Below are 27,238 nucleotides of genomic sequence, written 5' to 3' on the forward strand. Positions count from 1 at the left end.
ATAAATAAATCAGTATCAGGTGAGAGGTGAAGGAGATCAGACAGGGAAATTGGTTTGAGTATCTGGGGGCAACAGAGACCGGTGATGGTAGGTTGGAGGCAGTTTCGGAAAGTTGGATGGAAAGTTGGAGGCAGGATTTCTGGTGGGTGCGAATGCGTGGAGAAGGGTGGAGGGATTGATGGCAGCCCTAAAGATATCATGAAAATTGATTGCAGAAGTGAAGAGGGTGGACAGAAGGTGGATGGATGAACTGAGGAAGGAGATTGGTGTGCAATTGAGCTTGACGGAGAGATTGATGAAAAGCCGGCTGAAGTGCGCTGGACACTTGATGTGTACGGAGGAAGAGAGAATGGCAAAGAGAGCGGGTATGTTAAGGGAGTAAAGTCGGAGGAATTAAGAAATTGGCTGTTTGAGATGGGAGGATTGTGTCAGCAGGGATATCAATGAGGTGGGGTGGTTGGAGAGTGGAGAAAGATGGTTGAGGGCAGGAGGAAGAGGTGGAGTATTGTGGTCGAGGCAGCTTGGTTGGACCTCATCCCTTATAATGGGAAGAGAAGGGTGAGGAAAAGAAGAAAAGAGGAATATAATTGGTTTTGGGTCGTTTAATGTCACAAATCTTTCGGATCGTCATTTACAAATACATATCTTTCACATATTTTTCATTCATATCACATATATTTCAGTGTTCGTTTTAAGCTGTGAAGCCATTTCAATATCAGCCGATGTCCTTCCTTCCATCCGTCCGTTAAAAATAAAGTAGACAAAACTTTCTAACACACTGTTTAATTCTAAATGGTTCTGAAGGGCTGTCTTTCAGAAGACAGAAGCTTTCAGAATCTTTGGAATCTCCCGCGATGAAGCTAACTCCGAGGGCCTTTCACTCACTCACCACAGGCAGGTTAGGTTGGTGGTCTTTCTGTCTTCTACCGACTCCTCCCCGGCTTTGCTCCCCCAACTCTCTCTGTGCTCTGTCCCCCAAATATTCCCACAGGTCGCACAAGATCTGCCAGCAACCCTCTTCTGGTTAAACTGCCAAAATCAAGAGTCTCTGCTCACCTTCACTCCTTCATTCCTCTTTTTTCCCGCCTCTGGAACAAACTCCCTCACTCTCTTCAATCCCTCCCCTCCCTCCAGGTCTTTAAAACAGCTGTTCACCACCATCTCTTATCTTCCCCCATCCAAAACCTTGATCTTTTCTACCCCTGCAAATTCACCCGAGATCCACTTTTTTGAAATACCAACTTCTTTCCTGGAAGTCCTTGCAGTGTCCAAGTGTTTTATGCTTCTCCCCACCCCCCCCTTTTACACGCCTCCTCCCCCCAAGTCCTCAACCTCCCACAGATCTCCCGATATCCCTGCTCTCAAATGTTGTATTTGTGTGCTTACCCCTCTCTCCCCATCATGTCTACCACTGCCCTTATTATATGTTTTACGTGTCTCTTTGATTTTTTTGTGTGATTAATGTTAGCTCTTTCACGAGCCTCGATCCCGTATCCAAAATAAGAAAAGAAAAAAAAGTGAAAAAAAAAACTTTCTCCGTTTGTTGTTTTTCTATTCCAGGGAGTCATGGTCTTTCACCTCATCCCTCTATTTTGATCTTATTCCAGTTGTTGCGGCTCATTTTTAATTTTTTGTCACCTTCCTCTTCTTCCTCTGCTGTTTGCCTAATCTTTCTCCTCGTTATCATTTGCTGTTCTTACTATTGGTCTCCTGTGTGACTGTTTCTGATGTTGAAGCAAGTATGATTAAGTCGTAAAAGCCTTGCTGCATAAAGAACACTGATGTGGCTTTTCTCCTGTGTGAATCGTTTGATGGTGACGCAAACGTGCTGGACTCATAAAAGCCTTGCTGCATAAAGAACACTGATGGGGCTTTTCTCCTGTGTGAACCGTTTGATGTTGACGCAAATGTGATGGAGTAATAAAAGCCTTGCTGCATAAAGAACACTGATAGGGCTTTTCTCCTGTGTGAATCGTTTGATGTAGATGCAAGTATGATGAAGTAGCAAAAGCCTTGCTGCATAAGGAACACTGATAGGGCTTTTCTCCTGTGTGAATCGTTTGATGTCGACGCAAAAGTGATGGAGTAATAAAAGCCTTGGTGCATAAAGAACACTGATGGGGCTTTTCTCCTGTGTGAATCGTTTGATGTAGACGCAAGTATGATGACGTCGTAAAAGCCTTGCTGCATAAAGAACACTGATGGGGCTTTTCTCCTGTGTGAATCGTTTGATGTTGACGCAAGTATGATGAAGTCGTAAAAGCCTTGCTGCATAAAGAACACTGATGGGGCTTTTCTCCTGTGTGAATCGTTTGATGTAGACGCAAGTATGATGACGTCGTAAAAGCCTTGCTGCATAAAGAACACTGATGGGGCTTTTCTCCTGTGTGAATCATTTGATGTAGACGCAAGTATGATGAAGTAGCAAAAGCCTTGCTGCATAAAGAACACTGATGGGGCTTTTCTCCTGTGTGAATCGTTTGATGTAGACGCAAGTATGATGACGTCGTAAAAGCCTTGCTGCATAAAGAACACTGATGGGGCTTTTCTCCTGTGTGAATCGTTTGATGTTGACGCAACTGTGATGGAGTAATAAAAGCCTTGCTGCATAAAGAACACTGATAGGGCTGTTCTCCTGTGTGAATCATTTGATGTAGACGCAAGTATGATGAAGTAGCCAAAGCCTTGCTGCATAAAGAACACTGATGGGGCTTTTCTCCTGTGTGAATCGTTTGATGTCGACGCAAAAGTGATGAAGTCGTAAAAGCCTTGCTGCATAAAGAACACTGATGGGGCTTTTCTCCTGTGTGAATCGTTTGATGTCGACGCAAAAGTGATGAAGTAGTAAAAGCCTTGCTGCATAAAGAACACTGATGGGGCTTTTCTCCTGTGTGAATCGTTTGATGTCGACGCAAAAGTGATGAAGTAGTAAAAGCCTTGCTGCATAAAGAACACTGATGGGGCTTTTCTCCTGTGTGAATCTTTTCATGTTGACGGACATATGACGAATCAGCAAATGCCTTGCTGCAAAACGAACACTTGTACGGCTTCTCTCCTGTGTGTCGTTTTTCATGTTGACGCAAATGTGACGAATTAGAAAATGCCTTGCTGCAAAACGAACACTTGTGCGGCTTCTTGCCCGTGTGGATTGCTTGATGTCGTTTTAAAGATGACAATGTTATAAATGATTTGTCACACAAGGAACACTTGTGTTGTCTCTCACTTCCTCGGATATTCTTGAGGGGCTCTGTACAACGCTTACATCTGCGTGTGAAAGACATGCTGCCAGGTTCGTCAGTTTCTTGACAAACACTCCGAGTCGGGGCCCGATTGAAAACTTCCGTGTCAAACCACTGGGAACAGTTTGAACAAGAAACCAGTTTCGTTTGTTTCCCTGCAAAGACAAGTCACAAAAATCATCATTAATTCGCACCAACTTTACAAAATTGACATATATTTCACTCAAATTAGATTGAAGATTGGCCCCAAATATGCTCAATAAGATTGAACAGGAAAGATTCAAAAATAGAGGAATTGCGCATCTCCCCCAAATGAATCAGACATTTACTGATCACACACAAACGATCTTTTCAGAGGTTGCTCCGATCATTCTGGACAGTGTGTCGCAATCAAAGGCTTGCTCCCACCATGTGTTAATGGTTGTGGCATCAGTTTCTCCATGCTTCCTATGGTGGTTAACATACTTTGATGAACATTCTGTTGAATCCATCCATTGTTCTCCGTGTCCCCCAACACAGAATGACTTTCATAACTTTTCTATCGGTAATATCTGGAAAAGAGACGAAGGACAAAGGGGTACCAGCCGTCTCGGAGAAACAATACTCTGCTTTTCTCTGAAAAGTGTTCATTGGCAATATGAAGAAGAATCAAGGCATGGCGAGGCCTGTTGGCGAATGCCCAGTGTACATGCTCCTGTTTGCCATCTCTCGTGGGCATGTCATTCGGGATGGTGAGACTCTTTAAAATGTTAATTTACGAAATAAATACGCAAGTTGGCTGGTTTATCCATTCAGAGAGGTACTGTGAGTAGAGAGGCAATACTTTTCCAGGTGTCAACACCTTGCTTTTTGCTATATTTTAACTTTGCTTGAGGTGGGAATTGTGGGGATTTACGAATGCGTGGCAGTGTCGAAGCTCTAGCATCTAGCCTCTCTCCTTATTTGGTTTGGTTCAAGAGGAACATGCATTGTGAATGATGATGTATTTGACCCGAATAGTTTTACAGATTAATTCCTCCTCTGAAACACACGTTTACCCTGAACATCTCAAACAAATATAGTGATGCTTCAATATGCAGAGAGGAATCCGTTATTAATGAGCTGGGTCATTTTAACATGGCCAAAAGTCACCATGTGGCCTTAAAAGACAAGTGCAACAGCATCTCTCACAACCTCCTGTGCAATGCAGAGACACACACACACACACACACACACACATGACTTTCTGTAACTGGAACAAGCAGAATGTTGTTGTGGTTCAGACCTTTCTCTTGAGATCGTGAGTCATCCTCAAACTCAGATTCCACCTTCACTTTCACAATCAATTCTGAAAAGAAAAACATCACATTAAAACTGAACTTTATATTTTTCAAGTTTCTAAGGCTTATGGAGCAGCTGCTACAAACTTGCAAACATACACATCAGACTTTTTTAATCCGATCAAAACCGGAGAAACAGGTCCGCTCTCTGGGAGAGGGCGAGGTTGGGGTTCTCCAATCTTATATTCTTGCATTTCCCAATGATGGAGCTCATTATGCTCTTGGGAACTTTAAACACTAGAAATTGTTTTATACATCCAGGTAATGGGTTCCAAATTTCATCAACGGCTTGTTTCCGCATTCTTGAGTGTTATTTTGAAAACCGTCGAAATCACGTTGGTGTCTGTTCATCCGTCCACCCGTCCGTCCACCCAAAATATGTTGGCACTCATATCTCAAGCGCTCCACATTAAAACTAGCTCGAACTTGGAATATACATTGGCCAATAGGTCTCGTTAATGGTGTTCGAAACAAATTCCACCTGAGTGTTATAGTTTTTGCTTCATTAAATATTTTTATATACAAGCGTGACTCGGCGCGCTCCGCGTGCCTCACCACGTGTCGTTTCAGAGGGATGGGAATCTTTGACCATTTCAGTGTCTTTTGGGTCTTCATGGTGTTTTGGGGCTTTGGGGTGTTTTGAGTCTTCGGGGTCTTCAGGGTCTTCAAGGGTCTTTGTGGTCTTCATGGTGTTTTGGGTCTTTGGGATGTTTTGGGTCTTCGGGGTGTTTTGGGTCTTCGGGGTGTTTTGCGTCTTCGGCGTATTTTGGGTATTTTGGGTCTTTGGGGTCTTTTGTGTATTCGGGGCCATTTGGGTCTTCAGGGTCTTTTTGATCCCCAGGGCTTTCAAGGGTATTTTTGGTCTTTGGGGTGTTTTGGGTCTTCTGGGTATTTGGGGTCTTTGAGGGCATTATGGGTCTTTCAGGGTATTTTGGGTCTTCAGGGGTCTTGGTGGTATTAAGGGTCTTGGGGGAATTAAAGGGTCATCAAATGTCTGAGGGGTCTCAGTAGTCTAAACGTAATTAAGAGGGTTAAGAGGGTGTTAATAATTTATTTTGAAGAAGAAGACCTTTTGGTCCATACATAACCATATACGTTTGCTCTGTTATAATATGACTAGTGGGGTCACCCGTGGGAATCCCACGGGCATGGATGTGTGTGATATTTGGACATCTTGAGTTTGATGCTGCACATTCCGTTTTACAAAATGATTACTGGCAATTTATCAGAAACAAATGATGTAATCTCCACAATGTATTTACTTCTGATAACATGTGAATGCATGTGCGTGCAAATGGGAAATACAGTTTGAAATGTGTGATTACATCTCATGTAAAATGTGACTTCAAGAGCTCAAATCCTCTCCCTCCCCACCCCCATCATGCACACTGCACCAGGGAGTGGATCACCCACAGGGGAGTGGGTCACACACACGGGGAGGGGGGGGGGGGGGAGTGTGTCACACAAACACACACACACACCTCTTTTTTTCATTTCTGTTACTCACATTTCTGTCTCTCTCTTCGACACGCGCGCACACACACACACACACACACACACACACACACACACACACACACACACACACACATACACACACACACGCGGGAGTGGGTCACACACACACATGGGGTAGTGGGTCACACACACACATGGGGTAGTGGGTCACACACACACACACATGGGAGTGGGTCACACATACACACACACACATATACACATCCACACATATACACATATGCACATACACACACATATATACACATGCATATATACACACACACACATGTACACACACACACACACACACACACACACACAATCTCGGCAATTTGCCGTCTGTGGCGATACGTGAACGAAGCTTCACCCCTCTCCCAACATTGTTGACTACGTATAAGTTAAACATTTCATCGTGACGATGGAAACGTCCGACGCGATTTCTTCATAAATCTCGGCAATTTCCTGTCTTTGTACTTGGGCGGTGTAAGATATATCGTGCCGTGAAAAGCCGCAATTATTTAATATATCTCGGCAATTTGCTGTCTGTGATGATACGTGAACGAAGCTTCACCCCTTTCCCCACATTATTGTGACGACGTATAAATTAAATATTTCATCGTGACGACTGTCATCAAATGGAAAAGTCCGCCACAAATTTTGAAAATATCTCGCCATTTTCCCGTCGGTTATTTTAAACGGTGTATGACAGCCCGTGCCGTGATTTTTTTTTCATATATCTCGGCAATTCCCCAGGTGTGCGTGAATGTTATCAATTATTGCTGACACCGAATCTAAAACCATCGATAAAAATGAAATCAGATGGTGAGTTATAGTGGAGATAAAGGTGTGAGAGAGTGTCAATGGCCTTTATGTAAAAGGCCTTTGAAAATGCATTTCGTTCTATAAACGGAAACTTTAATCGGATTTTATTCCGGTTTTTTTCAACAGAGTCCAAAACCATGTTAGCGACTGTGAAAAATGAAATGAGATATCGAATTAGAGTTGAAACAAAACTGTGAGAGAGAGCAAGACACCATGGGCCGAACAAAACAGGCTTCAAAGCTATGTGAGTAAATAAAATGGTGGATATTTGTTTTTGAAGCCTCTTCCAGAATGGGTGGAGCTACTCTCTCAAAGAAGGAAGCCACACCCCCGGACAGATGTTCAACAGACAGAATCACCTCCGGAGAATATAATAAAGATATATAGAAAAATAAATGTAACGAAATATACAGTGTATACACACTTTATACCCCTTTAATATTGTTATGTCGGAGGGTAAAGGAATATCTAGGGCCAGGTAGATCTGTATAGGTAACATGCTTCGACTGTCGCGACAGGGAATCTACCCTGTAATAAGTTCTATGTGTAGTCCAGTTTGTCGGGATGAGCTGTATTGATGTCCCCGCTACGAGGGAGCAGGGCGTGCCAAATGGTACAGGGATTATGGATAAGATTCCTTTGTTCGTCGTCCCCTCTGTCGTCAAACCTGTGTCCCTCATGGCAACGCACTCATTTGAACACTTAGATAGGTCCTCAGTGCACTCATTAAATAATTCCCCTCCCTTACCACAAAGACTTTGGAAAATGGGCAGGCGGCCAGGCCGGGGCACCGCCAATGGGGCCGCAACCAGCCACACCACCAGCGGGCCTAGCAACCAGCCTCGTGGCAGGATAGCCACACCCAGGGAGCGGGGGATTGGTTGGAGCGGGAGGCACTCGACAAATGGGAGAAAGCCAGCAGGTGCGAACGTTCTAGAGGTCGAGAGACGAGGCTCCGGTTGGATAAAGAAAGGCCGGACGTCACAGGGCGAGCAGTAAAACTGCCAGCTCGCCGGGATTGCGCTCCCTTCTCTGCTGGCCTGGTCTGATTCGTGTCCTTCCTTCCTCCCATGCTCTTGCCGTTCCTGTCTCTTTGTGTCTCGTGTTGGAGATCCACCTCGTGTGGAGATCGCTAGCCCTGCGTTGGTGCTTGGAGCGGTGCTCGGTCCTTCTTGGTGCTTTTGGTGCTGGGAGCAAACTCACCTCATGGGCGGTTGACGAGGAGCCTGGAGTGGGGCGTTGGCTCAGGCCTGGCAGAGCGCATGGGCGAAGCGGACGGAGGGTTTCCTCGCGCCGGAGCTTGGAGCCGCGTTGGATGGTGAACAAGACTGCACACAGTTAAGACGCACCACATTTCACACGTCCACAGCGGAGAGTTATTTTTGCAATTCATTCCCCTGTCTTGTATTTGGAAGTCGGTGTGCGGGATCCCGATTTAGGACATTTTATTACTGGCGCGTATTTCCCTGTCCCAAGATTCCTTGTAAATAAATCCTTGCATTATTTTCCCTTTCCATTCAACATATTGTGATCGTTGAGTTAATTCCCCTGCTGGATCGGAGCTGTGGTTGGATCGCTATAGGTAAGCGCTTCCGCCTCTTCCTCTTCACTCCTTCCTCCCGCGGTTTATGGCCGAATCCATATTTGGTCCTCGCCTCAATTAAAGCCGGTTGGTCATTCGCGAGCCCTGGTATTAAGCGGAGGGTATTCGCACGACAATTGGTAGTCAGGAGTGGGATAGAACCCTGTTATAAATTTGGTGTCAAGAGTGTGGAGAATTTGGAAACAAAATTTTCGTAGTCGGAGGCGATAAATTTGCATCGTCGATCGGTGTGCGGGACGCAAACAGGGCGTCAGTTAAAATTTAAATTTTATTCCTGGTAAAAACCGCGTGGGAAAGCAACCTCTTCTTAACGGATGGAGGAGGTGGGAAATATGGAAGAAAGGATGGAAGATGCGGGAAGCATTTGGGGTGAGTCGGGTGTGCAGTCACGTGAAAAAGTAAGTACACCCCATGTAAAGTTTTGACTTTTTCAACATATTTCAACATACAGCTATTTGATGTTCATTTCAACAATATTGACCGGCAAAGGTGATTTTATATAACAAATATCATGAAACATTTACATTTTGTAGTCCATTGTATAATTTAAACAAACATAAATGCAAATTTTGCATGTGGAAAAAGTAAGTACACACCTACATTTATCACTACTTCAAATACCTAAAATTTGAATCAGGTGCACCAGCTCAGGTGCAAATGATTAGAACATCGTTAGAGAGGATCTTGGAGGAACCTGTCTTATTTAAACCTCAGACATTCAGTTTGGTTTGCTCTTTGTTGTTGAAGTGTGCAGCATCACCATGCCTAGATAAAAAGAGCTCTCTGAGGCCTTCAGAAAGAAGGCAATAGATGCCTATGAGTCTGGGAAGGGATTTAAAAAGATCTCCAAACAATTTGAAATCAATCATTTGACTGTCCGGAAGATCATCTACAAGTGGAGAAGATTCCAAACAACGGCCAACTTGTTCAGGCCAGGCCGCCCCAGCAAGTTCAGCCCGAGAGCAGACCGCAAGATGCTGAAAGAAGTCTAATAACCCCAGAATGTCATCACGGGACCGACAGGTAGCTCTTGCCACTGTTGATGTCAAAGTGCACGTGTCTACCATGAGAAAGAGGCTGCACAAATTTGATCTACATGGGAGGTGTTCCAGGAGGAAACCTTTGCTGTCCAGAAAGAACATCAGGGGAAGACTAAAGTTTGCCAATGAACACCGAGGCAAAGACCAGCACGTCTGGAGCAATGTGCTCTGGACAGATGAGTCAAAGGTGGAGCTATTTGGCCACAGTACCAGAAGACATGTTTGGCGAAAACTAAAGACAGCATTTGACCACAAGAACCTGATACCAACTGTAAAGCATGGTGGGGGAAATATTATGGTTTGCGGCAGCTTTGCTGAATCAGGGCCTGGGCAGCTCACCATCAAAGAATCCACTATGAATTCCTCATTGTACCAGAGGGTGCTTGAGGATAATGTGAGGCCATCTGTCGGAAAGTTGAAGCTCAACCGAAGGTGGACCTTGCAACATGACGATGACCCTAAACATACCAGTAAATCCACCAAGGAATGGCTGAAAAGAAAGAAATGGAGGGTTCTGGAATGGCCAAGTCAAAGCCCGGGTCTAAATCCCATCGAGATGTTGTGGGGGGATTTGAAACGAGCTATGCATGCAAGAAACTCCTCAAACATCGAACACCTGAAAGAATTCTGCATGGAGGAGTGGGCAAAAAATTCTCCCAGTCGATGTCAGAGACTGGTCGACAGTTATAAGAAACGCCTACTTGAGGTTGTTTCTGCCAAAGGGGGCAATACCACCGATTAGAGCCAAGGGTGTACTTACTTTTTCCACATGCAAAATTTGTATTTATGTTTATTTAAATGATGCAATCGACTACAAAATGTAAATGTTTCATGATATTTGTTATATTATATCACCTTTATCTATCAATATTGTTGAAATGAAGATCAAATAGCTGTATGTTGAAATATGTTGAAAAAGTTAAAACTTTACATGGGGCGTACTTACTTTTTCACGTGACTGTAGATGGGTGGGTTGAGCATAGTGATGTAACTTCCCCCGCTGTAGTGACGGCCCCCATAGACAACCAGGCCTTAATGCAATTTATGGCGCGATTGGAAAATAAAATTGATGGAATGAAATGCGAATTGAAGGGAGAGATGGGAGAAATGAACAATAAAATGGAGGCTCAGAGTGAGCAAATGGAGGGAATGAAAATTGAATTGAAGGGGGACATGAAGGGAATGGAACACAAAATTGAAGGATGGACGAAGGAATTGGAGGAAGGACGGATGAACGGTGCCAATGGGGCCCAGGAGGAGCCAAGGGTGGCAGAATTTGAATTGGAAATGGGGGGAACTCAAATTGGGAATTGCACCGAGAATGGCAAGCAAATTAAAACGGGAGACTGCTAATTTAGAGGTGAATGGGGAATGCCTACAGGAAGATGGGGAGTGCCAAGAGGTAAATGGAGGATGTTTCCCACATGCTGGCCTGGAGGTTTATTGGGACCAGGTGGAATCCCTTCAATTCATTTTTCATTCCCTCCATTTACTCACTCTGAGCCTCCATTTTATTGTTCATTTCTCCCATCTCTCCCTTCAATTCACATTTCATTCCATCAATTTTATTTTCCAATCGCGCCATAAATTGCATTAAGGCCTATGGGGGCCATCCCTACGGCGGGGGAAGTTCCATCACTATGCTCAACCCCCCCCCCCCCCCCCATCTACATCTGACTCACCCCAAATGCTTCCCACATCTTTCATCCTTTCTTCCATATTGCCCACCTCCTCCATCCGTTAAGAAGAGGTCGCTTTCCCACGCGGCTTTTACCAGGTATAAAATTTAAATTTTAACTGACGCCCTGTTCGCGTCCCGCGCACCGATCGATGATGCAAATTTATCGACTCAGACTACGAAAATTTTCTTTCCAAATTCTCCGCACTCTTGACACCAAATTTATAACATGGTTCTATCCCACTCATGACTACCAGTTGTCTTGCGAATACCCGCCGGTTAATACCAGGGCTCGCGAATGACCAAACGGCTTTAATTGAGGCGACGACCAAATACGGATTCGGCTACAAACCGCGGGAGGCAGAAGTGAAGAGGAAGAGGCGGAAGCACTTACCGATAGCGATCCAACCGCAGCTCCGATCCTGCAGGGGAATTAACTCAACGAACACAAGATGTTGAATGGAAAGGGAAAATTGTGCAAGAGTTTATTTACAAGGAATCACGGGAGAGGGAAATACGCGCCGGTAATAAAATGTCCTAAATCGGGATCCTGCACACTGTCTTCCAAATACGAGACAGGGGAATGAATTGCAAAAATAACTGTCCGTCATGTACGTGTGAAATGTGGTGCGTCTTAACTGTCTGCAGTCTTGTCCACCATTCAACATGGCTCCAAGTTCTGGCGCGAGGAAATCCCCCGTCCGCTTCGCCCACGCGCTCCACCAGGCCCGAGCCAACACCCCACTCCAGGCTCCTCGTCGACTGCCCACGAGGTCCGTTCGCTCCCAGCACCAAAAGCACCGAGACCAAAAGCAGCACCAGCACCAAAAGCACGGGAGGAAGGAAGGACACGAATCAGCCCAGGCCAGCAGAGATGAGAGCGCAATCCCGGCGAGCCGGCAGTTTTACTGTTCGCCCTGTGACGTCAGGTCTTTCTTTCTCCAACCAGAGCCTCGTCACTCGACCTCCAGAACGTTCACACTTGCTGGCTTTCTCCCATTTGTCGAGTGCCTCCCGCTCCAACCAATTACCCGCTCCCTGGGCGTGGCTATCCTGCCACGAGGCTGATTGCGAGGCCAGCTGGTGGTGTGGCTGGTTGCGGCCCCATTGGCGGTGCCCCAGCCTGGCTTCCTGCCCGTTTTCCAAAGTCGTTGTGGTAAGGGAGGGGAATTATTTAATGAGTGCACTGAGGACCTATCTAAGTGATTAAATGAGTGCGTTGCCATAAGGGACACAGGTTTGACAACAGAGGGGACGATTAACAAAGGAATCTTTTCCATAATCCCTGTACTATTTAGCACGCCCTGCTCCATCGTAGCAGGGACATCAATACAGCTTATCCCGACAAACCGGACTACACATAGAACTTATTACAGGGTAGATTCCCTATCGCGACAGTCGAAGCATGTTACCTACACAGATCTACCTGGCCCTAGATATTCCTTTACCCTCCGACATAACAATATATTTAAAAAAAAATTCGAACATGCTTGCTCAATGGCCTAATGGATAAAGCATCAGACTCCCAAGCTCGGATTGTCAGTTAAAATCCCATCTGGGTTGAATCTTTTTTTCCCCTTCCTTCTTCAAGTCTTTTGTTTTGTCTTGAATAAAGTCTTGTACAATGAACAAATGCATTTTGTTCGTATTTAAAATATATCTTGTGAAAAATGCCAGGGGCATAAAAAGGCCCCTTTATCTGGTATGTGCCATGTGGCAAACTATAGAAAAGAAGGGACATTCTTGGGAAAAATGCCAGCAGCACAGAAAAGGCCCCTTCATATGTGGTACTTGCAGGAGTACCCCGCGATGCAAAGCGAAAAGACACATGAACATATTTGAAATGAGGGCAAATATAATGGAAAAGCATTTACATCCAAATCAGAATCCATCACAAATGTCAAATCATCATTTTACCTTTTCGTTGAATATGTGCTGCTGAATGTTGATCAATCAAAGTTGATCACGTTTCTGAGTAAAGTATGATGACGTTCAGGAAGAGGAAGAAGCCTTACCACCAACTTTGACCGCTTCCGGAATTTTTATGATTATTTGTGTTCAAATGTCTGTTAATTGTTTTAAATTTATTTATGCGAATGTGCACTTGTATAAACAGAGACATGACAGAAGTAAATAGACACCAGTTCATACAAAGAGGTGCCAATTTGATTCATACACCTGCATGAAGAAGTAAATGAATTTTATTTGCCAGATGTAGGGCACACCCTAATATGAACTTTTCCAGAGCATTACTTGGTTCCTCCTCAGAACACACAGGGAGTCCAGCATGCACACAAGATTTTTGAATGCCCCTTATTTTGTTTTGTTTGGCATTTTCTACAAGCTATGGAATGTCCCTTCTTTTCTATAATGTACTTTGCCACATGGAGCATACTACATAAAGGGGCCTTTTCTATGGCCCTGGCATTTTCCCAAGAATACTTATTGATGCAAGACATTTAAAGTTTTCATTTTCAATTTGTTTATCTATCTATAATTCCAGTAATCTCTGTGTGTATGTGTGTGTGTATGTGTGTCTGTGACCGCTGTTTCTCGACAACCACGGGTCCGATATACTTGAAACTTGCCAGGTATATTGCTGGGGACCTGAGGATGTGCCTTTTCAAGGTTTCATATTAATCGGACAAGTAGTTACCGAGCTATGTCCAAAAAACGATTCAACCAATCAGAGAGCAGCGAGCTATCACGTGTGCCGAACGTGGCGAACAGACTCTGCCTCGGACGGCACATTTGAGAGCGTATTCATTTATTTCACGTTGGCAAACTATGTTGGCGCTATGTTGGTGTTAAACTATGTTTTAAAACTAATTAAAACTAATTTGCGATTCATCGTAACTGCGATATGCGACCTTCCGGACAGTCAAATGAGGACGTCACTTCCGGACTTACGGATAGTCATAGTGACGACGTACTGATGCTGAACGTGGCGAGCAGACGCTGTAAGGTACGATCGATTGTAGTACACGTTTATAATAACTCTGCCGATACAGGCCCGATTAACTGCAGCGCCATCCGAGCTGCGGCGTCGGGACGATACATTCATTGTACGGTCACATCACGCACTTACGGGCACGCCCATGGGCCCATGGGCGAAGACATTTTTTTTTTTTTTTTTGGCAAGGAACGGGCACCCACGTACGGGCACGTCCTAGTAAAAGAAATTCCCCCAAAAATTGCACTTTGACATTGAGGGGTTTTATGTGCAGATCAGTGACAAAAGATATCTCCATTTAATCAATTTTGAATTCAAGGTGAAGCTTGGTCGTCTCTCTGTCTTCTAGGGTCTCCTTTCTGGTCTTGCACCCTCTGCTCTTTCCGTGCTTTGTTCGCCCCAGGTTTCTGCAGGGTACACGCAGTCCACCATAAACCCCCTGCTGGTGAAACTACATTAATCAAGATCATGGTTTACCTCTGCTCATTATCTCCACCACCAAGGGTGCATGGAGGTTATGTTTTCACCCCTGTCTGGTTGTTTGTTTGTTTGTTTGTGAACAAAATATCTCAAAAAATTGTGGATGGATTCGGACGAAATTTGGCAGAGATGTAGCGACGTAGCGTATGTCACAAGGACGAAATGATTAGATTTAGGTGAAGATCCAGATTCGGCTACTAGAATTTTTAAAGTGATTCTTCACCATTGGGAGGTGGGGCCAGAAACGATACAAAGTAGGATATCTCAAAAAGGAGTGGACGGATTTGGACGAAACTTGGTGGAGCCGTTGGGTGTGTGACAAGGACTAATCAATTCGATTTTGGTGAAGTTCTAAACACTAGGGCATGCCCGTACGTGGGTGCCCGTTCCTTGCCAAAAAAAAAAAATAACGCTACCCGTACGCTCTACCCCGCCCGTACGCCCGTAAACAAAAAAAACAACGCTCTTCGCTTCCGCCCTTCGCTCTGACTGAATTGGGAGAAATAATGCGCATAAGAAATCGAGAAATTATTATTTTCTCCGGAAGAAATCGAATTACGAACCGTAATGGCGCACGCGCTCGGCTCGGCTCGCTCTCACATCGGCCACGCCTACGCAATAACGCGTTCTGTGATTGGCTGCCGGAAGTGCAGTCTTCACTGTCCGGAAGGTCGCAAATCGCAGTTACGATGAATCGCAAATTAGTTTTAATTAGTTTTAAAACATAGTTTAACGGCAACATAGTTTTCCAACGTGAAATAAATGAATACGCTCTCAAATGTGCCGTCCGAGGCAGAGTCTGTTCGGCACGTTCGGCACATGTGATAGCTCGCTGCTCTCTGATTGGTTGAATCGTTTTTTGGACATAGCTCGGTAACTACTTGTCCGATTAATTTCAAACCTTGAAAAGGCACATCCTCGGGTCCCCAGCAATATACCTGGCAAGTTTCAAGTATATCGGACCCGTGGTTGTCGAGAAACAGCGGTCACAGACAAACAAACAAACACACACACAGACACACAGACACACAGACACACAGACACACACACACACAGACACACACACACACACACACACACACACACACACACACACACAGATTGCTGGAATTATAGATAGATGGATTCGGATATGAGAATGATTTAATTTTTTTCAGTGTTGCTTCACCATTGGGAGCTAAGGCCAAAAACTATACATTGCAGAATATCTCAAAATGTTATGGATGGATTTGGACGAAACTTGGTGGACAGGGTGTGCGTGTGTGACAAGGAAGAATCGATTCGATTTTGGTGAAGACCTGAATATGGATTCAGATATGATTAAAAAAATTATTTTTAAGTGATTCTTCACCATTGAGTGATATGGCCAACAAGGCGGAGGTATGCTCTCTGCTGAGTGCCATTCTAGTTTGTTCTTTTTTCCCCACCTCTGGAACCAACTTCCACATTTTCTTCAATCGCATTGTCCTCTCCAAGTCTTCAAGAGAGCTGTTCACCACCATCTCAGATCATACCCCATCCAAAACCATGATATTTTCCACACCGGCTAACCTCCTGACCCGCCAACCCGCAACCAACCGGCCATCCACAACCCCATCTCCCTCCAAACTTCCAGTTTTTCCTTCATGACAGTTTGCTTCTGTATCCATCTTGTCCACTCCATGCATCTTCTCCTGCCCCCCCCATTCCTCTCCACACCCATTATTTGTCCAGGTCTTGCTCTATTTTTTCCTTCAACCCTGCTGTTGGTGTTTCCCCCCTCTATATACTGCTGCGTCTTGATCTGTTCAGTGTTCTCGCTCTTTCATGAGCCTTGACATTGCAGGAAAAACAAACAAACAAAAATAAAGTTAAATTTAAAAATAAATAAATAATTCCATGGTTTGCAAATCCAACTACAATATACCCTTCCATTTTTTACTCTAACTTTTGCAATCAACACCATCTCAACAACACAAAATCATCTATCTATAATTCCAGTAATCTCTGTGTGTATGTGTGTGTGTATGTGTGTGTGTATGTGTGTGTGTATGTGTGTGTGTATGTGTGTGTGTATGTGTGTCTGTGACCGCTGTTTCTCGACAACCACGGGTCCGATATACTTGAAACTTGCCAGGTATATTGCTGGGGACCTGAGGATGTGCCTTTTCAAGGTTTCATATTAATCAGAGAAGTAGTTACCGAGCTATGTCCAAAAAACGATTCAACCAATCAGAGAGCAGCGAGCTATCACGTGTGCCGAACGTGGCGAACAGACTCTGCCTCGGACGGCACATTTGAGAGCGTATTCATTTATTTCACGTTGGCAAACTATGTTGGCGCTATGTTGGCGTTAAACTATGTTTTAAAACTAATTAAAACTAATTTGCGATTCATCGTAACTGCGATATGCGACCTTCCGGACAGTCAAATGAGGACGTCACTTCCGGACTTACGGATAGTCATAGTGACGACGTACTGATGCTGAACGTGGCGAGCAGACGCTGTAAGGTACGATCGATTGTAGTACACGTTTATAATAACTCTGCCGATACAGGCCCGATTAACTGCAGCGCCATCCGAGCTGCGGCGTCGGGACGATACATTCATTGTACGGTCACATCACGCACTTACGGGCACGCCCATGGGCCCATGGGCACGCCCATGCATGCATGGGCGAAGACATTTTTTTTTTTTTTTTTGGCAAGGAACGGGCACCCACGTACGGGTACGTCCTAGTTAATAATAAATGATCAATAATAATTCACATGAACATTGCATTGAACCAATACACTGCCCAACAGTCACTCGTAAAGCAATTATGACTGCCCCCTGATTAGCATCAACCAGAAACTTCAATTGGCAAAAAAAAAAAACATAGCGTTCTCATTTTATCGTAAAAAATAACTAAAAAGAACTACAACATGAAGATTGTTGTCGTTCAAACCTTTGTCGAACGAGGAAGACTGGTCCAGCCACTCGGACTCCACCTTCACAGCCACAATAAAATCTGAAAATAAAACATCACACTCGAACTCAATTTTAAGGAGCATTTCTCAACAGTCATTATCAGAATATTGTATAGAAAGTCTACACCCCCTTTCAAAGTTTTTCACCTTATGTTGGTCTTTAGCCTGGAATTAAATTGCATTAAATCAGACGTTTTCCAATTTATTTACATATCGCAACCCACAACTTCCAAGTGAAAAACAAATTATGCAAATTTCAGAAAATTAAGAAAAAATACAAAACTAGAATTTCTTAGTTGGATAAGTGTCCACCCCCATATAATAGCAATTATAAATTAGCTCAGGTGTAACCAAGCACCTTCAAAATCACACACCAAGTTCATTAGCCTCCACCTGTGTTAAATTGTAGTGATTCTGATTATTTCAGCATCGGGGGAAGGGGAGGTCTCTTGTGGGGCAAGCTCGAGAACACACGTCCGAGTCGGCGCTGCTCTGTCTGTGTCAGTATCTTGTATCCCATCAGGTCTGACTTTCCGAGATCCCTTGTTTATTCGTCATCTTAGCTTGTCGGAGTGTCGTGCGGGACGTGGAAGTTAAATTTAACACTTACATTTGGACACCACACATACACACACTTTGTTTTATATATTACGCTTGCGTGATTATACATACTAGCGTGACTCGGCGCGCTCCGCGCACCTCACCACACGTCGTTTCAGAGGGGTGGGCATCTTTGACCATTTCGGTGTCTTTTGGGTTTCATGATGTTTTGGGTCTTCAGGGCCATTTAGGTCTTCAGGATCTTTTGGATCCTCTGGGCCTTCAATGGTATTTTTGGTCTTCGGGGTGTTTTGGGTCTTCGGGGTGTTTTGGGTCTTCGGGTATTTTGGGTCTTTGGTGTGTTTTGGGTCTTCGGGGTGTTTTGGGTCTTCGGGGTGTATTGGGTTTTTGGGGTGTTTTGGGTCTTCGGGGTGTTTTGGGTCTTCGGGGAGTTTTGGGTCTTCGCAGAGTTTTGGGTCTTCGGGGAGTTTTGGGTCTTCGGTGTGTTTTGGGTCTTCGGGGTCTTTTGGGTCTTTGGGGTGTTTTGGGTCTCGGGGTCTTTTGGGTCTTCGGGGAGTTTTGGGTCTTTGGGGTGTTTTGGGTCTTCAGGGTGTTTTGGGTCTTCGGGGTGTTTTGGGTCTTCGGGGTGTTATGGGTCTTCGGGGTGTTTTGGGTCTTCGGGGTGTTTTGGGTCTTCGGGGTGTTTTGGGTCTTCAGGGGTTTTGGTGGTCTGAAGGGTCTTGGGGAAATTAAAGGGTCATCAAAGGTCTGAGGGTTCTCAGCAGTCTTCACGCAATTAATAGGGTTAATCAAGAGGGTGGTAATTTTATTTGAAGAAGAAGAAGAAGACGTTTTAGTCGCATCTGAACACATGCAGACCGACGTAACCATATACGTTTGCTCTTTTATAACAAAAAGAAGATACACACGACTGGATGCGAGGATGTTACAAAATAAATACCATTTAAGTCGTCAATCACATGGTGAAAGTTATAATGTGGTAGAAACTACACTGTGTTAAAATTAATTGAACTGTTCAGTGCAGTGTTGAGAACAGCCGTGCCATGATGGGGAGGTGGGGGGAAGCCAGCCGGCTCTCCGCGTGAAACATTTGTGGAAGGATGTGTGGAGTTGGTTTATTAGTCAGGTTCACTTTGTTTTTTCGTTCAAAATCATGGTAGATTAGCAAACCTATACATTTTTGGAAACGTTATTACATGGAAAATCTGAAAATCAATGTTTACATTTGCCAATTCCGACCAATTCGATTCGACCAATTCGACCAATCGACCAATTCCATTCGACCAATCGCTTCGATCAACCATTCGACCATTCGACCAATTCGATCGATTCGATTCGATTCGATTCATCGAATTCGATTTGATCGACCATTCGACCAATTCGATTTGCCAATCAATTTGACCGACCTTTGCTTGTGTGGAACGGACTGTGAAAACGATGCGGACTATATTGTCGGATACGACACACAGGACAGTGATGACGAACTCTAAATGGCATATTCTGTAATCGTGTATGTTTGATGCCATTGACTGCCTGTGTATATTTTGTCATTGACTGCCTGTGTAGATGTGAAGTTATACTGACTGCATGTGTATATATGATTTTGCTGACTGCCTGTGTATGTTTGGTGATATGAATTATTGTGACACATTTTGATGTTATTAACTGCCTGTACAAAATGATAACATGTATTTGATTATGCAACTTATCGCGAATATAAAGACAGTATTTTGCAATTCAAAACCTTTGATTCGTGTCTTACCATTCCCCATAACACTCATTTGATACTTTCATTGGATTCCTTGTCCCTGAAAATATAGGTTTAGTATATTTTAAAAAGTTTTTAGGGTAATTAGAGGCAGAAATAGAACAAATATGTATTTTACAGTGGCCATTTTGAAAATCCAAAATGGCCTCCATACAGGTATCTCTCCAAATGTAAACATTGATTTTTAGTTTCCTTATGCTATAACCTTTCCAAAAATGTATAGGTTTGCTAATCTACCATGATTTTGAACGAAATATAATTTATTGACATAGTGAACCTGACTATATGGTCACAACAACCCTTGTCCTGTATTGAGGAATGATAACATCTCGTCGGGGTGACGTCGTTTCATGATTTATATTGTTACATTTGTGGGACTGTCAATCGTTTACAAAGCATGCACAGACGACGATTGGTGTTGTTTTTGGTGGATTGCGCAAGAAATGCCAGGTCAACTGTGGATCCCAAATAGGACCTTTTCGTAATTATTTTTACTTTTTCTAAAGGTTTACCCCATATTCACTCCCTTTACTCCACGTGATTTTGACTGTTGGTGGTGGAACACAAAACAGCTTTGGAAAGGATTCAACTCTTTTTCTTTGAAGCAAGAACGTGTGGGAGGAGATAGGCAGAAGAAGAAGACGAAGAAGAGCGGGTCTTGGCGGCACGTTACAAAGAGAATCCTTGCTCGTGGCGTGAACGGCTTGAGCATGTTGGTGTGAGGGACTGGATCTCTACGAACGTTCTGAAGGATGCAGTGTGCAAGAAGCAGGTGGACAAAAAGGAAAAGGGGTTATTCCGTGGAAAAGGGCGCTTCTTTGGGTCTCTGCGGGGACAATCGGTGCCTCATGCTGTGAACGGGCTCGACGTGTGCTTTACGAGGGAGTCGAACTCGATGAACTTCCTGAGCTGAGGGATTTGATGTGTTGCATGAAGGAGGTTGGAGAAAGGAATCGCAGAGCGTGATGACTGGTCCATTCACTTTGTTCCCACCAAGCCCCGCTCTGACGAGCATCGATGAATCTGACCTTCAAACAAGCCTGAACCCCATTCCATTCCCATACTCATATCCCATTTTATTTGAATTCCATGCGAATATTTTTTTTCTTTTTTCTTTTGCTTCCCTTTCCCTTCTTGGGTTAGATAGAGGGTCTGTGTGTGTGATGTTGTGTCGGCCTTTCGTATCGGATGTATGTGGCCTGTGTTAGTTGTTACCTCTGCCACCAAAGGTGGATGGATGTTATGTTTTAACCCCTGTCTGTCTGTTTGTTTATGAACAAAATATCTCAAAGTTGTGGATGGATTCGGATGAAATTTGGCAGAGATGGAGCGTATGTTACCAGGACGAAATGATGATATTTTGGTGAAGATCCGGATTTGGATCAGGCTATTCGAATTTTTTGAAGCGATTTTTCATCATTGGGAGACAGGGCCAAAAACGATACATTGCAGAATATCTCAAAAAGTTGTGGACGGATTTGGACGAAACTTGGTGCACCAGAGGGTGTCTGACAAGGACAAATGGATTCGAGTTTGGTGAAGATTTGAATATGCATTCGGATATGAGAATTGTTGAATTTTGTCAGTGATTCTTCACCACTGAGTGACATGGCCAACCAGGCGGAGGTATGCTCTCGACTGAGTGCCGTTCTTGTTTCAGTCTGTCATGATTCATTAATTAAGTCCGTCATCGCACTTATATGATTTGCTTATTGTATCGTTTTGCATTCTTTGAAGTAAATTGATTGTATTTCATTTTGTTTGCTTGACATTTTTCTAATCAGGTTGCAAGCTCCCCTGAGCTGCATTGTGGCAGTCTAAACTCTAGAGCCTCCACTGCTTGCATTAAAACAAAAGTTCAAGTTCCCCAAAACTGCTTGGTCAGCTTGCCGGTGTCGCGAAATAAATCCGCCCCCGTATAAACTCTCCCCCCGGCGAATCTGCACCGGTATAAACTCGCCTCCCCCTCCCCCCCCCCCCCCCCGCGGATACGTTTCTCGCCCCCATCATAATAGAATCGCCCCCCATTCTCGTTTACATTCCCATTAAATAAAACATATTTGCTGAGCATTTTCTCAACAAATAAGGTCTTGGCGTTTCAATACGCGCATTATTTATCGTATTCTCACAATTTATATAATATACAGAAAGCAGATAAGGCATTGCGTGATTTTTAAATATAAATAATGATTATTTCAGTTGTTTAACATGAACCTGTTACTCCGAATTGAAATATAATTACAATATAATTATTGCAGACTCACACATATTGAGTGCAGACTCACACATATTCTCAATCTTTTAAAGACATACTTGAACACTTGATATAGTAATTATTGATAGATTTTGATGCTCACCATGAAGACGTTACATGTGTCAGACCATGTTTGAAGAAACGACTCGTGAAATCTATAGCTAGAGTGTATATTTTCTTTTCTTGAGATTTGATATTGTTGCGAATATGAGGATTGCATTTTTTTGATTGTGTGTATTGTATTGTGGCAAATTGTTGTGTAACATTGTTTGGATATGGCCCCTCCTGCCTCCAGAGTTGTGTAAAGGTAAAAAGGGCGTCCCGGTAGTTAATTCCATGAAACACCACATTGCAGGACACTATAAGACCCCTGTTCAGTAGCTTATATCTTTATTATGTGTTTTAGAGTAAGGCCTTGTCTTCCATTAGAATGACACTCCATTGCACCAAGTGAAAGAGATAGATTCCCTTCATTCCCATTCCCAAAAACCTCCATTCCCCCTTTCGTCGATTGGCAATTACATCCCCTCCAAAGCCGCCATTGACCACGAGGCAGGGTTGGGGAAGAAAGGCGGGTCCCCACCTCGTCATAGAGGGGAGGAGTGAGTCAGCCCCACTCAACCAACCACGAACAAGGGGTTGGACTTGGAGAGGGGGTGGAGAGAAAGATCAAGGAGGTTCGCAAAGGTTGAGGGGCGGGGCCTATATAACCCGCGGCGGGACGTTCCCCAAAGAGAGTGGCAAAAAGGTCAAAGGCTGAGCTGAGCTGCGTGGTGAGGTGCAAAAGGAAAGAGCTGGGTCGTCAGAAGAGAGCTGAGTTGCAAAAAGGTCCAGGGCTGAGCTGAGCTGCGTGGAGAGCTACATGACAAAGAAAGTTGCGAGAGAGTTGCAAAAAGGTCCAAGGCTGAGATGAGCGGAGATCTGAGACGAGCTACGACAAGAGCTGAGTTGTGAGGTCCAAAAGCAGAGATCATCCGGGGAAGCGCAACAGCCTGCTATTCGTCACCTTGCTCGCCAGCGGCAGCGTCTACAGCAGCAGCAGCAGTAGCGTCTACAGCAGCAACAAGACTCGACAGCCATTTGAGGCCTGGACGGCAGTTTGGAGCAGGGCCGCGAAGGGACGGCGGCTGCCGAACGCGCCGATCGTGCTGCCAGCTCCGGACCTTCCTCTCCTTTCCAGCCATTCCTGCCAGCAAGTTCCCCATTCGTGTACGTGAGTTTGTTCTGTTCGTGCTGTCCTGGGTAGTAAACTAAGTCTGTATAAGCTAGTAATTTGCACTGTGTTACCTGCTTTTTCATGTCCCCTGTAAATAATAGTGACTGCTCTTTTTGCTGATGTGTGTGTAAATAATAAACCCCATTACTCTTCTGTACGTCTTCTTCTTCCTCTTTGTATTCGTCGTCTTAGTCGTTTCCCTATTGAATAGCTGTGGCGCGATACGGCCAACGTCTGGGTGAATCGGGTGAGTCGGGGAAAAACTGTTCGGCCGCGGTACCTCCGCTCGGTAAATAATGTTATGAATTTGGTAATGCAACATCTAGAGCTAGGTAGATCTGAATAGGTAGGTATTCGGCTGTCGTGACAGGGACTCTACATGTAATAAGTTATTGATGTTCAGGCGGTTGTCGGGGTAAGATGTATGAGTGTGGATCTACCTGGAGATTCGAGTGTTAAATAGTGAGGGATTAAAGGTAACGCCCCTGTGAGTATCACCTAGTAATCAAACCTTTGTCCTTTATGGCACTGCAAACCACATAAACATTAGTTAGGTCCTTAGTGCAACATTAAATAATTCCCTTTCCCTGACATTGACTTCGTAATAAATGGGCACCACCAGGCCAAGAACACCGCCACAATACACCGCCACCGTTTACACCTCCAAGGCCTACAAACCTCGCCTGCGCACCTCAAAGGCCTACCAACCTCGCTGGCACGTGTTACACCAGGACCGCGGGGTCACGGACGGGAGATGTCAGGAGTCGCATGCCGCAGAGGGCGTGACCTGGGCGAGTTGGGAGGCTATGATTGGCTGAGGAGCGCGCCAATGTGACGTCATCGGCCACCAATATAGGCGACGGTCGGACGCCATTTCGGCAGTTCGAGTGGAGTCCAGAGTTGAGAGAGTTGAGTCGCAGAGTTCGTTGTTACAGTTCCGTACCAGAGTTCGTGGCAGTTGGCACAGGACACGGTTCGTTGCACAGTTCGTCGGAGTTGGCACAGGACACGGTTCGTTGAACATTCGTGACCACAGCTCGTTGCAGTTGGCAGTTGGCACTTGGTTTTGGTTGCTTCGTGCAGCCCTGCGGTGGACCGTTGGAGCAAAGGAGCTCGTGGTGTGTGTGGGCCGTTGGACCGACGAGGCCTGGTGGCGCTTGGAGGCGGACGCAGAGGGCCGTGGAACTTGGAGCGAGGTGTGCGATCGGGCCGAAAGGAGCGGTGTTGGACGGCAGCCACAAAGACGACGAAAGACCAGATAAGCCCGAATCCGCGTACATTTTGAACGACGTGACGTGTTCTTTTCGTAATTAATCTCCCTCGTTTTGTGTTTGATATCAGTCGTGTGGGGACGTCCCGATTTAGTTATTAGTATTACCGGCGCGTGTTTTTTTTCACTGTTATTACTTTTAAATAATAAATCCTTATATTATTTTCTGTACATATTTGAACGCAGTTTCCTGGGTGTCTCATTTTAATAGATAAGGCTGTGGAGCTCGTTGCGTCTGGCCTCCCGCGCGTTTAACTTTGTGTTGAGCTTGAATCCGCCATTGAGTTTTCGCCTCGGGAGTGTAAAGTCTCGCAATCGGTCATCCGTGTTACCCTACGGTGTTCACCAAGGGTAGTCACGCGACAAGTGGTGTCAGGAGTGGGATTTGAACCCGTCGGACAAATTTTTTGTCCGCGGCGAGACATCGACACGGTCGGACAAATTTTTTTGTCCGCGGGGCGACATCGACACGGTCGGGCGTACATTGCGCTCGACGTTCGAACGCAAAATTTTTATAGTTGAGGCGGAGAAATTTGATAATCAATTGGGCAAACGGAGCGCGATATCGCGTCTTCGTCAAATTTAAATTGTGTTTCAGGAATTATTAAAATAAATACGCGCGCGGGGAACGACCTTCCGAAAAGCGGATGTCGGAGGTCGACGAGATGGAAGTACGCAGCGAGGCCTCCGTCAGCGTCGGGAGTGAGCCGGAAATAGGGGAATTAGATGCAGAGGTGAGCCTTGGAACCTCCCTCGTCCCGAGCACCAACTTATCCCCCTCCCCCACCGGGGAGTCGGGAGCAGTAGGAACGGCCCCGACAACCGACCAGATGTTGGGTCAATTGCTTCGAAAAATTGACGGGCTGGAAAATAAAATGAGTAAGGAATGTAGGGAAGGAATGAAGGGAATGAGTGAGCGATTGGAGGAACAAATGGGACAAATGAAAAGTGGGATGGAAAATAAAATGGAGTCCCAGGGGAAGGAATGGAGGGAAGGAATGAAGGGAATGAGTAAGGATATGGGAGAAATGAAAAGTGGGTTGGAAAATAAAATGGAATCGCAGGGGAAGGAATGGAGGAATGAAATAAAGGGAAGGAATGAACAATTGGAAGGAAAAATTGGGGAAATGGCACAGCAGCTGGGGGAACGAATTGATGGCATAGAAGGGAGAGTGCAAAACCAAATTACGGACAGACTGGGGAAATTTGAGGGTAAAGTAGAAACTCAAATGGGGGCACAGGAGAAGCCAAAGGTGGCAAAAATTGAATCGGAACGGGGGGAAGCTAGATTGGGAACAGGAGAGAGTACGGCCCATGCAGATGTGCACGGGGCTCAGGAGCCGGGAATGGCAAAATTGGGAATTGCACAGGGAATGGCAATTGAAGTAAATGGGGAGACCGCAGGTCCACAGGTGGATGGGGAATGTCCACAGGTGGATGGGGAATGTCCACAGGTGGATGGGGAATGTGTACAGGTAGAGGGGGAATGCCTGCAGGTAAACGTGGAGAGTCCACAGGTGAGCGGGGAAGGAAATTTGGAATGTGAGAGTTGTAATGGGGAATGTTTCCCACATTCTGGCCTGGTTGTTTATCGGGACCGTGTGGATGTCACAACACCCCAACCGGGGGATGAATTTGGAATTGTGCAGCACCAGGGCGGTGGTGCGGAGCAAGAGGGGGTAGAGTTTTTGGGGGTCCGTGCAATGGAGCCGGACCAGGTATTTATTGGGGATATTGATCAAAGCCTGGCGGGGCCAGGAATGATTTGTAATGATGAGGATGATTTGATCCAGCGGCTGGAGACCCGTGACAGTCCCATGGAGGTAGAGCTTGTTCAGGCCCAAAGGAGTCTGGGGGAAGAGGTGAGTTGGTTCGAGGAGGTGGTTGGAATGACCGAGGGGACGCTCACTGTACACTGCTATTTGGAAACAGAGGCTCCAAAATTGGACAACCAGTTGGGGGAGTGTGTTGGCTCCGGGCTGGATTTGGATCTTGGAGGATCGGGAGATAGAGCTTCTGGAGATTTGGTCCCTGTAGGGAATTTGGATCAACTGCAGGGAGGGGCAGAACAACCGGTGGTAGAGGTTGTTCCCTGCAGCTGCGGTTTGGCAGTGGGAATGAAAATTTGTAAAAGAAAATTTAAAAGAAAATTACAATGGGAAATTGATTTGGAGCAGCCATGGTGGGGATTGGTCCCCGGGCTGCGGGATCTGGACATGGCGAGGTCATGGGTGATGGCCTCGGGCCAAAGTTGCCCCTTTCAAAATTTGGGTATGCCAGCCAGCTGGGGGGCTGTGATGGCGAGATTTGGACGTGGGGTCCAGCCTTGGGTGTCGAGGTACGAGCTGGGTCCCACGGGGGGTCTGGTGGAGTGTGGCGTCCCTTGTCCATCGGGGCGCCGTCCGAGCTGGTGGCTCGGGCCGGCAGGGTCACCGGACCCTGGTGGGGGTTAAGACCTCCAGGGAGGTCCGAGGTGGTTTCTCAAGCCTGGGATGGCAAATATTGAGGACCACTAGGGGGAGGTGTTGTGGGTCGCGCTTTGGTGGTGGCACCGCAGATGGCCAGCTTGGGCCTGATGTAGTGATCA

At 45.4% G+C, this 27,238-nt stretch overlaps 1 protein-coding gene across 1 annotated transcript in view; it reads right to left on the reverse strand.

Moving 5' to 3' along the window:
• Positions 1-1,366: 1,366 nt before the first annotated feature.
• LOC137411776 (uncharacterized) overlaps positions 1,367-27,238 on the reverse strand; it is a 32,648-nt gene continuing 6,776 nt past the window's right edge. Inside the window, exons 2-4 of the mRNA XM_078777302.1 lie at positions 17,561-17,623; positions 4,504-4,566; positions 1,367-3,394 (exon numbers count right to left, since the gene is read on the reverse strand). Coding sequence (XP_078633428.1) covers positions 1,746-3,394; positions 4,504-4,566; positions 17,561-17,623 — 1,775 coding nt within the window. The 3' untranslated portion in view covers positions 1,367-1,745. The remainder of the gene's footprint in view (positions 3,395-4,503; positions 4,567-17,560; positions 17,624-27,238) is intronic.

Source organism: Myxine glutinosa, chromosome 5, assembly GCF_964187855.1.
Source record: "Myxine glutinosa chromosome 5, kmMyxGlut1.1, whole genome shotgun sequence".
NCBI lineage: Eukaryota > Metazoa > Chordata > Myxini > Myxiniformes > Myxinidae > Myxine > Myxine glutinosa.